We start from the raw sequence: 16,913 nt of genomic DNA on the forward strand, positions 1-16,913 counted from the left end.
TTTAAATAAATTTTATCACAGCTTCCAAAATTTACTTTTAGTTCGGTGTATACATTACATTATCGGCAATTTTTCTTCGTTGTGTTCGGGTCCCATAATTTTCCCTTCCTCCCCCCCCCCCCATAACTCTCTTTTAAAGAAATCAAGCTCCTCTCCGAGATTACTTTCAAGTTAATAGACAAAGAAGATATAGATTAGATTTGAGAAGCAAAGAAGAATACATGTATACATATTGTTTTCTCAAATAAGTTACAATTTTGGCCGCTCATGCATTAAAAAAATCATTTATATTATATACAATTTAAATAAATAAACAGAAACTGTTCATAAAACATTAAAAGAGAACTGCAGTAATCTACAGTAATTTAGTATTTAAAAAAAACAATTATGAAAATTCATTGCTTCGTCTCTCCTCCTCCGGCAATTTTATAAATTAAAAAGAATTTTGGCACAAAGCAAAATTTTTGAAATATACAAGATTACAAATTGAAGAGAATAAATTGTACAAAAAAAAAGGAAACGTAATTGCAGTTCAGTTTTATGGACTTCCAAATTTAATGGTTACGAAAGAAAAAGAGCCTTCCTTTATTGATCGTAATGGAATTATTTGTAGATCTTGTGAGCTCGCTTTAATCTTCTCAGCAAAGTTTTCTCCCAACCAAACTCCTTTTAGCCGCAGCTGTAGGCTTGATCAGCACGGATACATACATTATACCATACTAGTCTATTCCTAATATATTATTTTACAACCATCACTCTCTTAAAATTTTATTCTTACGACAGAATTGGAGCACACGCTTGAGAAGTTATAGCGCAAAATCTACAATTACCTATAATATTTACATACTCGTATTTCTTAGAGGCAGATTATAAAGGATTACAACAGATTAGTTAAGAGACAAGTTTTGGCGATCAACCAGGAAAATGGTTGAAACAGTGTTAACCTGACTGCTTGAGACAGTAGTAACCTACTGCACTGGTTACTTGTTTGCATACGAATTATATTTTTCACATGTGACTTGACCAGGGGGCGATCGTGCCCATTCTCAATACTCTACATTTCTAATCGTTCCCTGTACGTTCAAATAGTTGTTAGACATTATTAGTGCATCAATAATTAGGTTTCTTTTCTCAAACATCAACATTTCTCACTTCATTTTAGTGTAACTGTCAATTACAAAAGATATTGAACTTCGCAACCTGGGCACCCCACTATTGTCCCGCCTTCAAAAGTAAGTACTGGATCGCTACTGGCGGATAAAACATAATTAGTATAGCACGTTTTGCTTTAAAAATAGATATTAAAAAAAAAGAAATTTATAAGATAAAAACAAAAATGAACTTTAAAAACAGTGCATCATTCTTTAAAATTTTAAACATGTATTAGCAATCGTTGTAATGTATTGTTTTTGTTAACGGAGTACACTGCACTGCAACCAGCACAGAAATGTTTGTCCCCACCGGTCCTGGTGAGACAACTCATCCTGAGGAACTTCCAGGAGATCAAACCAATCACCCAGATTTCCTAGAAAGTTTGGGACTTTCTATTTCCAATTACTTCTTTCCGAAAAAATTAGAATAACCAGGGAAGATTCTAAGTAAGCTTATACAATCCTCTACACTGGAAGGTCTGGAACTAGCCTCGCTCTCCAGAAGATATCCAGGAAGAGCGAAGAGCCTTCTATACCACTTCACCGAGGGAAAGTATCTCCTCATCCAATGCAGCAAGCTATCTCTCTGACAGTTCAAGAAAGTGGGGACATGGGGCTCACGGACAGACAGTCCTCCTTGATCTCAGACCCTTCTCCCTTCTCCTACAACGCCCTCTCCATATCTTCTAAAAATCACTCAAATTAACGAACTCTGAGAGAATTATTGGTATATATAATATATCTCCCAAATACGAGTAACATACTCCAGGGATGCTGTAGGAAAAGCTGGGAGCTGGCAGTCTAGTAAAAACTCCCGGGTGCAAAGTTATGGGAATGGTCCGTTTTCTAATAGTAATCTGTTCCAACAAAGATCTTCATGGTGTAGATCGCCAAAAACAAAATATTTTAGAAGAGAATATTTCATAAAAATTTTAAATTCATCTTTTTTTCCTTTTTTTTTTTTATCAAATATACAATAATCAAGAGCACCTCACTAGATTCTTTTCCATTTTGAAAATTGTTAATCTAAATCGATCTATCGATTCTAATCGAATAGTGTCGATTCAAAACCTGAAAGCTAACCTACTCCTAGGTAAAAACATGCTTTACCTACTGATATAATATTTTATGTAAAAGATAATCACTTTAACTTTTTTGATATGATAGGGTTTTTTTATTTTTGCTTTATTTAAAATTAAATAGGTTTTTAGCTGATGTTTTGATTGAAAAGTCCAGAAAGAATTGCCGGGAGATAATACATGTTATGAGGACATTTCTTATTTTTCTTCACTTTAATATAATTATTTGGGTTTTTTGTACTCTCACACAGTTGTGTACAACAAACAACTTGCTCTGTTTATAACATTTTTATATTTACTTGTGATTACTAATATGGTGTTCACATTTTTAAGTTCGTTTTTGGAGTTACACTAATAATACAAATAAGCTTTCTCTAGATTTTTGGTTTGATTTGTTTTATATTTATATAAAGATCTGTTGAATAAAGAACTGTTAGAATGGGTGAGAAGTAAGAGAGTGTGACAGTAGATGGATAGAAGTTTAATTCTAAGAAAGATTGGAAGTTGATTGTAAATGAGTTCACAGACCGTGGCAGAACCGTGTTCACTTAATCAAGCCCCCAGAAAACTCAGTACATTTTATAATCAACTTTTTATTTATTTATTTTTTTTTTACCCCCCCCCCCCCCCCATTTTAAATCATTATCACAGCCAATGCGCGTTGTGTATGGTCGTTCTTTGGTTTTGAATTTTGTTGGCGCAGCAACAGTATTTCGTTCGGTTCAGCACCCGGTCTGTGAACTTATGCAACATCGGCAGTATTCTATCATCCCAGTTTATTTTAGTAGGTTTAATATTTTTTTTTACATAACTCTACACTTTTCCCTTATTTTTTTGGTGCCTTTTAGCTGACCTTTCTTCTCCAGTTGTAGGGAAATGTTGCGGTTCTTTTCCAGGTTCAGTAATTCCTGTAAAACAAAGAAGAAAACGTCATATTTATAACTAACAACCAAAAATTATGGATTCACATAGTTCACATTCAAAATTATGGTTCTTGCATGAATGCGAAACAACAACTCCACAACTCCATTAAGAAGATTATACTAATTAGTTGGAAAAAGACTTGAGATGGCAAAATTCTTTTCTATGACTTAGATTAGATTAGATTAAATTAGGGCGGCCCTTAAGGCCTGCGCCACCGCGACCCCATTGGATCTATTATGGCTCCCCGACTTTAGAACTCCCCCTCCAGACCCCGTCCGCTTAATCAGACTCTTAATTCTGGAGAATGGCTCCTGGGTAAAGCTCTCAGGCCTTGGTTTTTCCTCCCCGAGAAGTAACATCCTTAGCCATACGAGTCCCTCACACTGACACAACACGTGCAGTGCCGTTTCCTCTTCTTCCTGACAGAACCTACAAAGGCTATCTTCTGCCAGGCCCATGCGATGCATGTGTTTTCTGAGCCTGAAGTGGCCAGTTAATAGGCCTGCAATTATCCTTATAACCCCACGGCCTTGACGGATTAATTCTGCGGTCAGCCTCGGCGAATAGCCTCTGATGAACTCCTTCGCCTGTCTCAGCCCAGAGGTGTTTCTATGACATCCTTCGACTTCATTATATCCAATGAAGATATCTGGCTCTTTATGTATATATTACGTTTTCTACCATTTTCCGCTTTTCTGTCCAGCAAAATTCGGATCGTCTTCATCTTTGAACCACGTGGGTAATTCTGGTGTCTTTCTAAAAAAAATCATGAGTTAAGATCTTGATGGCCCATACTTCCCGGACCCATCAATGACAGGTATACAGTAAGTCCAAGCCAACCACTGCTTTCTCTTCACTCCGGCGCAAATTAGACACCGGCTAGCAGTATACATTGGCTTCGTATTGTTAAGCTGAGACTTTTCCTTCCTTTGCCACACTGACCAGCAGCTAAGTTTCCGAGCAATTCAAAATGGCTGGAAATCCCATGGAAGGGCTTCACTGTTGAAATTGACATTAACTGAACTGGGGGCCTAGAACAAGATCAGGAACTGTTTGTGTAAAGTCTGGGGTAAGGGTATTCATTTAGTGTTTTTAGAACGTACTTGGAGTGCATGCAATAAACATCAAGAAAGCAAGGAAATGCATTATTGCGAGTGACATAGGAAGTTCTCTCCAGAGAAATGATAGGGTATTTTAGTTTTCGAGTATTTTAAAATGTACGTATGATGTGCTCTTGATGAGCCCTCGCCTTTTCGAACACTTCCGAAGGCAGCCAAAGTTTGGAACAGAGTATTGCGTAAAAGGCTCAAACAACAAACAGCCTTTAAATCTCGGTCTGCGGTCAAACAAAAACTAGGATGCACAATTACCTGGAATAGCTCCTTCACGTTGTGATTTGTTTTGGCGGAAGTCTCCATGAAATGGCAGCCCCAAGCTTGTGCTTCCGCCTCGCCTTCGGCACTGCTCACCTCCCTGGTATCATTCTCATCGCATTTGTTGGCTACCAGCATCACGGGAATCTGCGCCAGGTCGGCTCCCTTTGTCTCTCGGATTACCTGAACATTAAGATATCTGTTGTATTCGCTACTGATGTAAACTTACCAGTGATTAGAAGAGTCTCATTAAAAACTCATTCATCTTATGAAACAAAGAGAAGGGTAGCAGTCCTCCTTTGGTGTTTCAGAGAACGTTGCTGCACACATGCAACAGTATTAATATTTTACAAACCAGATTTCGCTTTTACGTTAATCTTGCACGAAATCCTAACTAAAACGCTAATCTTCTTTAAAATAATCTTTACAATATGTCTCGCTCTATAACTTAAAATAAAAGACTTTCATTTTTCAACACACAGGTCTTTTTTACGTTTAATTTCATATTTTTCACAATATAAGGGCATTTCGAAGACCATATGAACCATAATATTATAAAATATAAATTACATACCTTTCCGAAGAAAATACATTTGTATAGTTCTATAATACTTCAGACCAGTTTTCAAAAAAGGATTAAAATACTTTGGGAACCTCAAATTGTACTCTTAAGATCCCCTTAGAATTCATAATTAAAAGTAGAAAGTATTTAGATGCTGGAAGAGGTTACTCGAAAATTATATTTAATAAGTGCGAAGAACATCACAGATTCTCATTTACCACAAACTGAATGTAAAATTCAAAACAGTAATCATGTAAATAGATAAGTAAATCATGAGACCGGTTCCAAGAAACGGGAAAGCTAAAAAGACCATTTAACTGTTGGGTCTTGGTCTTATAACTCAACTTCTCAGCGTTCCTTCTTGCATACAATAATTTAAACATATTGTCGTAGTGTACCTTCTACATTTTTAGTAGAATACATGTACTCAGGTGCAGAAATTGTGAAGAGAATGCTGAGGTCACAGGACAAAAATAAAAATTAATAAATTATCTGAAAGTTTAAAATTAACATGGTATATTTATCAAAATATTTAACTGCCTTTCGAAGAAATAGCCTGCGCTAAAACGAAATTATATGAAAAATAATGAAGAATTACCTTACTTTATCATTATAAATTTTCCTATTAGCAAGGGGGACCTCATTTGTAGCTCCAAGAGTTGGTTAGTTTTCTACATATATATGTACATATGTAGAGTAACCTGATAATGGAGGTTCACTCGTTAATTTCAGTAAAGTGACTTAAATGACTGCACTTTTTTCATATTAATTGTTTTCAAAGTTTTTATTACATGTCATTCAGTTTTATTTCATGTAAGATTGTGATTCATTTCAACATTCTAGTAAACAAACGTAAATACTTGTTTCGGTTTCGAAACTTGTGCAAGCCATCTTTAAACAAGATAGGGCTGACTTATTCAACATAATGCAATTGCTCCAACTGATAATATTCTTTACGAATTATTATTTTATAGTTAATCATTTAAAAATAAACATAAGCAGATAGTGTTATTTATTGACTGGATTGTATTTTTAGAAAGAGACATAAATTCTTGCACAGCTGTATTCTAAAAGGTTCAGAAGATCTGTAGTGTTAGTTTAGTTGATAATGTTATCTGTGCATTTTATTGATGAATAAGTAGATGCATTCTAAATTTAGAAAAAAAATAGCGTTAATGTTTGACAAGCATGTGAGCAATTTTGTCTTGCAGAGTTTTTATATTGCTTCTTCTTATCAAAACTTATTTTTTATTTTTCTTGGAGCTTGTGACGTTCAAGGTGAGTTGATATACAATATATATTTTTTTAATCTGCTTTTTTTCAATTTATTTGATATTATTAAATAGCTCACGAATACTTGTTGCATTCACTTCTGCTCAACCAATTTCTTCAATTTGGATTTTTACTTAATATTGATCCCTAATGGTGCACCAAAGGTGATGAGATCGTTCATTTTACTTCCAAGAAAAGCTTAACTCCTCTTTCGTAAAGAATTTCAACTCGCACACAATGAGCTTGTACGCAATTTGAAGAAAATTATTGGATCCATTTTTGACTAAATTTCTAAAAATACTGTTGAAATAAGCGGGACTTTGGACCTAGCTTATTCCTTATTGGGGGTACCGATTCAAAATATAAATTTAAACTTTCTGAATAATCGTTTTTGAGTAATGTTGATTTTACATCCAACGCGCATACTTGCACAACCAGTTCTTTGCCCTCTGACCACCTCAACGCTGATATTTTTAATTGTATTCTTTCTGTATCTAGAAATGCTGAAGACTTTTGTCCTTGATTTCAAAATTCCATTCGCTGGCATTGTTCCCACATGCAGCACGATGATACAGAAAAGTAAAGTAATCCGTCTAGAAAGTAATATTAAGGTGCTAACCTCCCAGATTGGCCTTAATTCTTCCAACGACTGTCTGGAGGTACAAGAGTAGACTAGAATGAAGGCATGCCCCTTGGATATGCTGAGCCTCTGCATAGCTGGAAACTGATGGGAGCCAGTGGTGTCCGTGATCTGCAGGGTGCAGATATTCTTATTGCAGCTGATTACCTGTTCCCCCCCCCCAAAAAAAAGGTTTGCAATATTTATTAGAGCAGAGAATATTTTGTAAATGATCTTCGACGTTGGACAAAAACTGTTTGCTAACCTGTCGGTAGGTGTCCTCGATGGTGGGGATGTAGCTCTCTCTGAAGGTGCCCTTGACAAACCTCAGCACCAAGGATGACTTGCCCACTCCCCCTGCTCCGAACACAACCACTCTGTAATCGTTGCTCTGTTCAGGCATCGTCCTGCATGCAGAAATGGTCTAGGTATGAGTACAGCCAAACTTAGCAAGGTTAAAAAGCTCAAATATTCAATAATTACCGCACATTTATAGAATCAATTAATTTGAGAAAAAAATAATTGTCCGGCGATGTCTGAGAAAGAGAGAACACTATCAGTATTTCGGCAAGTTTTTGTAAAAAGTTCTGGGCGCCCATGATCTCAGATGGTGCCATAGAATAAAAAATATTTTAAAAAATTTGAAAAAGTTACTTAAAAGTGATTTGCTTAAAAATTATATTTACTTAAGTGGTATTTTCGAAGAGGCAATTTTTTTCAGTTTCGAAATTTAAATTCGAATTGATATTAAGCAAGTGACGTAGCGTAGAGAGCATTTACACGATAGGGGTAATGTAAATAAAAGTTGCAGTTTTCTATGTACCCAGAGCGCTGCTTATATACCTGGTTAATAGTGGGAGCGGTTTTCAAGAAGTAGCCGAAATATTGGAAAATGGAGTCAGTAAGTTTATTAACATATGCATCACAGACCTGGACAATAAACAAGCAGGATGAGAGGGAGCTATTAATCTGCGAAAGAAAGATTCTCCGCAGGATATTTGGACCAGTCAAAGATGGAGAGGTCTGGAGGATCCGAAAAAATAGAGAGCTTAGCGAGCTATATGCGGAGGCGGATGTTATAAAAATAATTAAATTAAGTAGGCTTAGCTGGGCGGGCCACCTAGCAAGAATGGACGAGTCCGAGATACCTAGGAAAACTCTGGATGAGATCTTGTTCCGAACTCGGAGAGCCGGTAGGCCGAGGCTGAGGTGGGCAGACGGTGTGAGGGCGGACGCTGGGAGCCTGTTGCGAGTCTCTGAGTGGAGGGCGGCAGCACAGGACAGAGCTGGTTGGCGGACGCTCATAGGGGAGGCCAGGACTCACCACGAGTTGTAGAGCCATCGAAGTAAGTAAGTAGGAGTCAGTAAGTTTGCACTTCAGATAGGCTGAATCAGCCCAAAAGCTTGTCGGGTCCGAAGGCCCTCTGAATATGATGGCAGCCGGGTTAGACTCTGCCGGATTAGAGGCCGGCCTTTCGTTATTGCACAATGGTAAATATTTAAAATCATATTAATTATTTATTATTGTGTTTTACCAACTATTGCTTACGATTGGCTGAAAAACCAACATATTGGTGTGTTGAAGATAATATACAACTTCTTAGGATTTGTTCCCAGCGATTGTATAATAATTTCAAAAAAGGTTTCTACATGACTTCATTAGATCTTCTAGATGGACGACGAGGACTTTACCTTAATAGCTTTTGCCGCTATTATTTGAACTTCAGGAAGAGAGATTGTGCTCTAGAAATATAATTTTGAAAGTCATCTTCATTCTAAAGAAAGTTTTGAGGTGAGAATAGATGTGTCGGAGGCGAAAAGGGCAGTCACTAAGGAAATGTGAGCGTACCTAACTAGGCTCTGAGGCCGGCCGTCTTAGTGAGCTGACCAGGAGAGTTGGCGACGTCGATGTGGTCACTGGAACTGCCAATGGTGCTTTGTTGATCCACTCGCGCTGTACTGTTCTGAAGATCTCCGACTGGCCTGCAATATTTAAAGAGCAATCGTTTTATTTATAAAAGAGAGAGAGGCTGTCCCTTTGAGGCGGTTCAGTAGTTTGGAAGAGGAAGTGGGCGCACTGAACCCAGCTGGGTTGTGTAGGCGCTCACCATAGGTGGGATGATGCCATCTAAAAATATACTTTATTTCGTCATATCTCTTTATTTGCGGCCTCTTCCTCTACACACAATTCTCAAGCTTTACTTCCGCTTCTCTTTCTATTCTCAACCGAAAGTCTCTGGGCTTGAGATTTTTACGAATACGGCTCTCTGAATTTTATATTATAAGGATTATGTCACACACATACATTACTTAAATCTTATTTCTAGTGAAAAGACTTTTAGGCAGTTATTTCAGAGTATTGTAAGGTCCTACAAAAATTGTAAAATAGTGGTTAATATAGTTTACAATTTAAAAAAAAAATCTTTATTAAAATTTACACTGCAGAAGCCCCTGAAACAAGTAGAAGTTGCTAGAAAGATATATCAATAGATTCGCACAAACATACTACAGCTGACGTAATGTTTCCTACCAAACATCGTTATAAGATCCCAAGTCCTCCAGCTTCAATATGTACATGTTACTGAATGTGCTATACTGGACCCAACAGCAAATATTATAGTTACGCAATCCAGTTAAAAATGTTGGCCAGCATAAAAGGGAGGTTATATTAGGACAGGTTTCATTAGAACGGTCCGTGTTTATCTGTTGCAAACATTGGGTCAACAACGAGCAATAAATATCTTACAAGAGAATACATCGGCTGTCGGTTTGGTCAGATTGTGTTTTTCTGTCAATCGCTTTATGGATGTTAATTATAATGTACTGCCTGGGCTTGACGTCACAAAGTGTTATGATACTAAAAACAGGCTGTAGTAATACTTTAAAGATTCATCTCTGAAAAGGCAACCAATTTTTTTGTAATTTATTGTCCTTAATAGAATTTTGTAAGATTTATTGCATATATTTTTCCATAAAAATTCCATTGATGACACTTTGATGTCTTCCCCTCAAAGGAACAAATTCAGTATTATGTATGTAAGGTTCTATTTTTTGAATAAATTATTTAGAAAGATTAATTGTGTTGCCGAACTAAGCAAATTAACTTTCTATTATAAAAATAGTACTTTTTTAAATATTTCCTAACATTTTCTCAAGTATTTCAGAGTGATCAGAAGTAAATGTTTAAAGTGTAATTAGTAACCTTTGACTTCCTTATTTTAAGACAGCCTACTTTAAAATTTGACTACTGGCCCATCTAAAAGAGTTCTCAATGAAAACTTGAATGAATCAAGTTTTTCATCTTGATAAACTAACACTGTTGAGTGCTCGTGAGCACATTTTCTTGTAAAAAAAAACGTAATTTCTCGTACGAAGATAAAAGGAATCTGATGATGATCACATATTTTTCCAGTATCCAGGAGGAAGATTGAGGCTGTTTGGAGAATAACTTATGCTTCGAAATGGTGTCAATTTTTAGAAAATTTATCTCTGCCTTTCTAACCGTGTCATCCAGAACCGAATTCGGACTAAAACTTTCTGAGTAATAACATTTTTATTGCAAAAAAAGTAATGATTTTAGAAAACAAAAATTAAAGTGACGTTATTCAAGAACAGTGGGAAATATGAAGTTGGCCAATACGTCATTGAACTCCACTTTAGATGTACTACACACAGTAGGCCTATGGACATTACTTACTGGTTCACCCTGTTTTTTCGATGTTTTTAAAATATTATTTCGTAACGTGCAGTTTACGAAGAAAGAAAAAGAAAAAGTACTTTAAGTAAAAAGTAAGTTTTCCGCGCACTTCCTGCGCTGTGGGGATTTAATGACTATAGTACGACTATTAGGCTAAACTTAGCGAAGTTTAGTGAATTAAATAAATCATTGTAAGGCACGCCTGTACTCAAGTTCTGCTCTCCAGAACACCTAATTTCCACTATCGATCAGTGAAAACTCCTTTTTGAAAACGTAAGCCTCTCAAGGTCAGAAAATGTATTTAAATTGACTAATGTAGTAGAGACAGTGTGAACCTATTAGACTACGAGCCTGATGCTAAATGAAGACAAATGTTTTGTTTAAACCAGTGTGACGTCAGACTGCCAGTGTGACGTATATTTCTGACGTACTGTAGCCATCTTACCCAATACTGGCGGGACATTTGTTGTCTTCTAAAAACGACTCTTCTACAACGTGCGATCCGCCTCAACTTTTTCCAATTTAACGTTTACCGGAAATATTGGGGGGGGGGGGCCCTCAATCCAAAAAATAAAAATTAAACTCTCTTTTACGCACGCGCACACACAATCCGTGTTCTCACTACGATCATGTTATCAGGGTAAAGTTAATATTTCTATAAAGGAAGTGACCGAAATGTTTGACCCAGATAAAACAAAAAATACTGCGTGGTATCTCGCCATGATTTCCTCTACCCCCCATCCTTTGGAGCTTGGGTTATGTGGTTTACTCTATCAGCTACATTTATTGCGTAGATAAACTTAGTTAAAATAATTAATAAATGGCTAAATATAATAATAATAAATAAACAATAATTATAATATAATTAATAAACACTGTAATTCTTGTGGTGGCCATTTTTGATGACCCCTGAGTTTGACTAATTACAATCTGTCTGTCCACATTATTCAAAACAGAAAGCCGATAGTTCAATGTTGATATTTTGATTATGAAACTTGATTACAAGGTGTTGATCAAAAACAGTCACACCGGAAGGACCCTGTACTTAGTCGATTTATTAATTTTTTTTTTTGCAATTCCCTTGAAAATGACTCAAAACTTGGTATACCCTGTGCCTACATGATCTATACCTTGTACTTGTTTGTCATTTCTCGGCAAGGGGCGTGGTTACTCTTTTACTCGAAAACTGATGGGCCATATCAGAGTATTGCATCGATCTACCCGTGTATAATTTTAATAAAGATTAAATATTTAAGAAAAAATTCAAATTTGAAAAAAAAATGTTCGCCTGACCGACCAAAAATGCTATTTTACTCTTTTTCCTTGAGAATGTTCCATGAATATGTAGTATTGCAGTAGAAGTGTTTTAGTAGTATAAATTCTATGTTTCAAGGAATTTGCATTACGTAAATCCACGATAACCGGAAGTCCTGTGGGGGTGCTCAGCAGCTTTTGTTCATGTCCGCCCCCGCGGGTGATTTTTCCTCCGCCTTAGGAGAGTGGGTACTACCGCAGGAAGTTTGAACTTTAAATTTCATAGGAGCCGACAGGAAGTTATCGATGAGCGGATTTGCTCTGCAGTTTTTTTTGTAACGCCTTCAATGATGTTAGGGCTGCCACGGCCTTCTCCAACTTTTTGAAACATTTCTTCGGACAAAAAACATCTGTTAGTGCATTTAAGCGAGCGAGGATGGTCTAGCTTCCCTCCTAAGTTACATTTTCTCGGTTATCTAAGCACTTCATTCTGCGAAAATAAATTTTAAGAGGGTTTTCAGGGAAAGGGATGAATATTTTTGCTTCTCTCTAAAGAGCCAATTCTGGTTAATTTACCGTTTTACCACCCGCGCTAAAGAAGTTGTTAAAAATTCCCTAATTTGCTGAAAATGCGCGTAATAAACGCTTTCTTGTACTTTTTGTCACCGTTTCCAAGAATTGGGTTTGGCAGTTGTCGATTTTTGAGCGTCTCAGAAATAATGGGTTGAGCAGAAGTGCTATTTTCGCTAAATATTCCACTTATTTGCGATGTTTCTTTAAACTGGACTCACCCTGCGCAAATTAGGTCTATCATTTTCATTTGAAACTCATTCAGCCGAAAGCTGTCCTAGCCTGATGTAGTTGGATCATTCTTTTAAGTACCTAATGACCCAATTGGAGGAAAATGAGTAGACCGGAAGTGTAACTGTACACCGGGGCTTCGTCGAACTGGAAGGATTTCATGTGGAGTTGCACTTGGATTAACCACCTTCCAGGAGAATATTAGACCCTAGAGGATCCTGAGAGGGCTGCGATATCCGCCCACCTTCTACACAAAAAATTCACAACATTGAACAAGATGGACAATGCAGAGTCAACCACGAGTATTTCCGCTGAGGAGAGGAAGCTATGGCGAACGTCAGAAAAAAAAAGTGGTATTTAAAATGACGCCGTGTTTGAAGTAGAAACCTCCGCTGAACAAGATATCAGCCGAATACTCTAGTCATGACCGGCTTTAGAAACCCAAGAGTTTAAAGTTAGATGCCTGAGTATGGCAGGAAACGGAGGTGATGATAGTGTCCGCACTATTACCAAAACTATTGATAGTTTTGATCTCTACTACGTTGGTGTGCCCAACAAACAGGAATGAAAACAGAGACGATGTCTTTGTGTTAGATCAATAATAGTGGTTAGCTGCACTCTATTTTAGTAACATAGTTTAGATAATATTAATTACACTATGAAAATAATTGGTAAAACAGAAATAAAACTATAGAAAATAGTATTAGTTGCTAAATAAACATAAAATAGAAATGGCATAGTTTACTTGTAAGGCAGAGCTGGCACTGTTTACTGAATCGATCGTCCGAGTGTTGGAACTGAAGAGCCGTCGTACCTGTGGCTTGTTATTTCAACACCACTGACTCCGCACTCATCTCCAATAGGGTGTTCCGACAATGTGCTGCACTATTAGGCTGACTATTTCTGCGAACAAGAGGATGGTAAATAAAGAGCAGCAGCAACTGTGACACGGCTCCTCTATCGGCTGGCCATCTCAGCACAGTGGCGCCATATTGACTAGGCTGGTTCACAGGCTCGCTCACTTGGAGGCGGTGCGCCAGGGCGGTCTGCTCCCACGCGCCGCCGCGCGTCCTCACAGCCAACCGTTGCCAAATGTCATCTAACCCGAAGCGCTTTCAATACATGTGATTTTTCTTCTTTTTTTTTTTAATTTCCTCTTAGGGAACAGGAAGTCATGCGATAGTCTCACGTTTTCACCGCAAATACCCCCTCCCCAAGTGCAATAGAGTGGTATGTTCATGAGTGGGTCTGTGGCCAGCTAAACCCAAAATGGAAATTCGGTAGCAGTTCCAATTGGATATCTGGTTCAGATGCCACCATCCGATCCGACAATTAGCTTTCGGCCAAAACAGCCACTGGGAGTCCCAAATCACTAGATAGATTTCTGCATTTTAAGCGATTTTTTTCGAAAATGGCACCTTTAAAGTGAGAAATTTAATACTGAAATGGAACTAGTTCTTAGTAAAACTATTGAGTTTAAAGGAAATTGCCTAAGACTGCTGAGTATGATGTAAGCTAATGAAAAGGTGTCGTATCTTGTTTTTATAATTTAAGGCCATCAACATTCCAGGTTATAAGCGACCGAACAGTGTTCTCTCGTAACGGACATGTCCCCCACCGGACAGTGTTCTCTCCGGAAGGCGAGAAAAACGGAAGTAATGCATTTTCCTTTCCAGGCTTCTCTGTTGAATTCCGTTCAAAATTAATTCTGTTGTAAAATGTGAGTTGTTATTTTAGAAGGACTCTTGCAAGTAATTGATGCAATGGAGCACTGACCACCATCAAACTGTTGCTGTAGGTCATGCGCGCCTACGATTAAAAGGGCTGAAGACTACGTGGCTATCAGTTGTCCGGCCTAACAAGGACTCCGGTAACCTTGTAACTGTGACCTTGTGCACCTAGGGCTCCCCAGGTCGCGGTGAAGTGTAACCTCTCCACTACCTTGCTATTACTAAATATATTGCCCAATTTTGATGACAGTGCCGCCACAATCTTTGCTGCTAATTCTTATTCTATTAATAATGGTGGTGGCCTAGTGTGGCTGGAGTCATTCACTGGCCAGGCATCAATGGAACATTGTGAATGTTGGTTGACTAGCGTAACCCATCGACCCACTAGTGTGCAGTCCTAGCTGTCACCAAGGCAACGCACAACCAATCGATTGCGCAGTCCCCTTCCCACAGCTAGTTCACTGAACGCACGTTATACTGCAGCACTTTGCTGCATTCTCTCTTGCACGTCGTATTACGTCTTAAGCTGAGTTATGGTTCGTTCAGAAGGGAATATATTATATTTACTACCAAGTAATGAAAGAGTATTGTAGTCGTGCCGATTTCACCGGAGGTACCCGTCTTAAGATCGTGGAGACAATAAAGTATTTACAAATTGGTCTGTGGAGAAATAAATTTGCTATTTCGCTTGGTTAGCACCAGAGGAGCTGCAATCAGCCTACAGGAAATACTGCTTTACTGCGTTGTTTTCAAGATTTCACCCAAAAACAGCGTCTTATGATTCAATCTAAAGTTGGAGTGCCATGAAGATTTATAGCTTTTATTAGAGACACTGTTCTATGGCAATTCGATTAAGGGGCACTTCTAAGAAACAGGGGGAGGCATGCTTCTAAAGTGCTATTTTTGGATATTGTATTGTCCCACCCCCACGTAATGAGAATCAAATAGGAAACTAAAATTCCAAATGTCCAGATAATCGACTGACCAGAAATGTCATTCCGTTGGTGATCACATTTTCTCGAAAACCACTCCTGCTGAAGTTGGTGCAGTAATTTTAGAAATGTAAAACTTTTATTTTTAGTAATTTAGGGCCTTTCAGCTGTGAATGTCAGAGAAATGGAGAACTGCGCATTTGCATGAGGTCTTATCGGCACTTGATGTAGTCCGAGAACGTTCAGACTTGTTTTGTTTCTGCAGTAGGACGTAGAGAACCAAAGCTGAGGCAGTTATTCAAAAACTGGTGCGATCACTCACAGGACTTCCTCTTACAGGATAAGTTTCTTGAGGCCTTCAATTTCTATGACTTCAAAGTTATACATGTCCCTTAGAAGGTACCATCATTTTATTGAATGTGTGCTAAAAAATTTAAAAAAACATGTTCAATGAAATGGCTCTTTACGGTCAAGCAATATTCTTCAAATTTGCAACATTGATCTTTAATAATATTTGATAGGTGACAAATCCATATAATTGCGTTGAAATACACATTAAGAACAGATACAGAGCATCTGGCTTGTCCTTAATTGCCCTCCACTCCAATTTCTAGGGAAATGATTCCAATAAAAGTTGTAGTCCTTTCTATGCGCAATCGGTATACCGCGTTTAAAGGTAATCGTACCTTTCAGAAAGTCTCAGTTGGATATTCATCATTTTTCTCTTCCTAGGAGCTTCTTACAGCTCACTGTCCGGTAATGGACAGTGTTATCTGTAACGAGAGAAGACTGTCCGGTAATGTCTGTAACGAGAGAAGACTGTCCGGTAATGTCTGTAACGAGAGAACACTGTCCGGTAATGTCTGTAACGAGAGAACACTGTCCGGTAATGTCTGTAACGAGAGAACACTGTCCGGTAATGGACACAGTGTTGTCTGTAACGAGAGAACACTGTCCTGAGGCCGGCAGTGGACTGAAAAATACTCCGGACGCCAATAACCTTAGATGTTGACGCGCTTTAAATCATTAAACAAAAAAGCAGCGTCCAAGATATTCAATTTGAGCTGCCACTAAAAAAACAAACACAGAACTATTTATAAGAAAGCAAATTTGTTTGCAAACAAAATAGATATTTCCGGTATTTTATTTTTCCGGAAAATATGTTGGACAACTAATCCTAGGAGTCTAAACAGGCCGGTGTAAGTGTCGCCAGAATTTAGTCACTATCGATTCTTTATTCTCAATGACTAATCTAGTATAAACAGAATTATGAATTAGTCATGACTAAATTTTAACCAACACTAATCGTAGGGGAAGGAAATATTTTAAATTTTCAACTAAAGACAAATTCAGTGAACATCAGTGCCACCTATATAACTTTAGTGAGAGTTAATATGTTTTTTAGAATTTTAAGTGAGGAGGAAATCGCTTGAGGGGAAGTACGAACTGTTGAAACATATGTTTTGGTTGGTTCAGATAAAGGCATTGCTTTAAACATTTTGTTTTGAATTCTGGGAGT

General features: G+C 37.7%; 1 protein-coding gene across 1 annotated transcript; it reads right to left on the reverse strand.

Annotated features, from left to right (window-relative positions):
• Positions 1-2,855: 2,855 nt before the first annotated feature.
• LOC141448711 (GTP-binding protein Di-Ras2) lies at positions 2,856-14,297 on the reverse strand. The gene is made up of 6 exons (XM_074117249.1): positions 13,478-14,297; positions 8,830-8,963; positions 7,246-7,387; positions 6,981-7,148; positions 4,525-4,710; positions 2,856-3,138 (listed from the first exon to the last, which is right to left on the reverse strand). Exons 3-6 carry the CDS (start codon positions 7,381-7,383, stop codon positions 3,034-3,036), a joined length of 597 nt encoding a protein of 198 aa, XP_073973350.1. The 5' UTR covers positions 7,384-7,387; positions 8,830-8,963; positions 13,478-14,297; the 3' UTR covers positions 2,856-3,033.
• Between the last annotated feature and the right edge of the window lie 2,616 nt (positions 14,298-16,913).

Source organism: Rhodnius prolixus, unplaced genomic scaffold (assembly GCF_049639745.1).
Source record: "Rhodnius prolixus isolate KJV_2025 unplaced genomic scaffold, Rpr scaffold_2, whole genome shotgun sequence".
NCBI lineage: Eukaryota > Metazoa > Arthropoda > Insecta > Hemiptera > Reduviidae > Rhodnius > Rhodnius prolixus.

Excerpts from the sequence above, each read along its gene's own strand:
- LOC141448711 (XM_074117249.1), bottom strand. The coding sequence starts at position 7,383 with ATGCCTGAACAGAGCAACGATTACAGAGTGGTTGTGTTCGGAGCAGGG. Across the intron at positions 4,711-6,980 it reads AATTAAGGCCAATCTGGGAG|GTAATCCGAGAGACAAAGGG; the intron begins GTTAGCACCTTA and ends CTTAATGTTCAG. Across the intron at positions 3,139-4,524 it reads ACGTGAAGGAGCTATTCCAG|GAATTACTGAACCTGGAAAA; the intron begins GTAATTGTGCAT and ends TTTGTTTTACAG.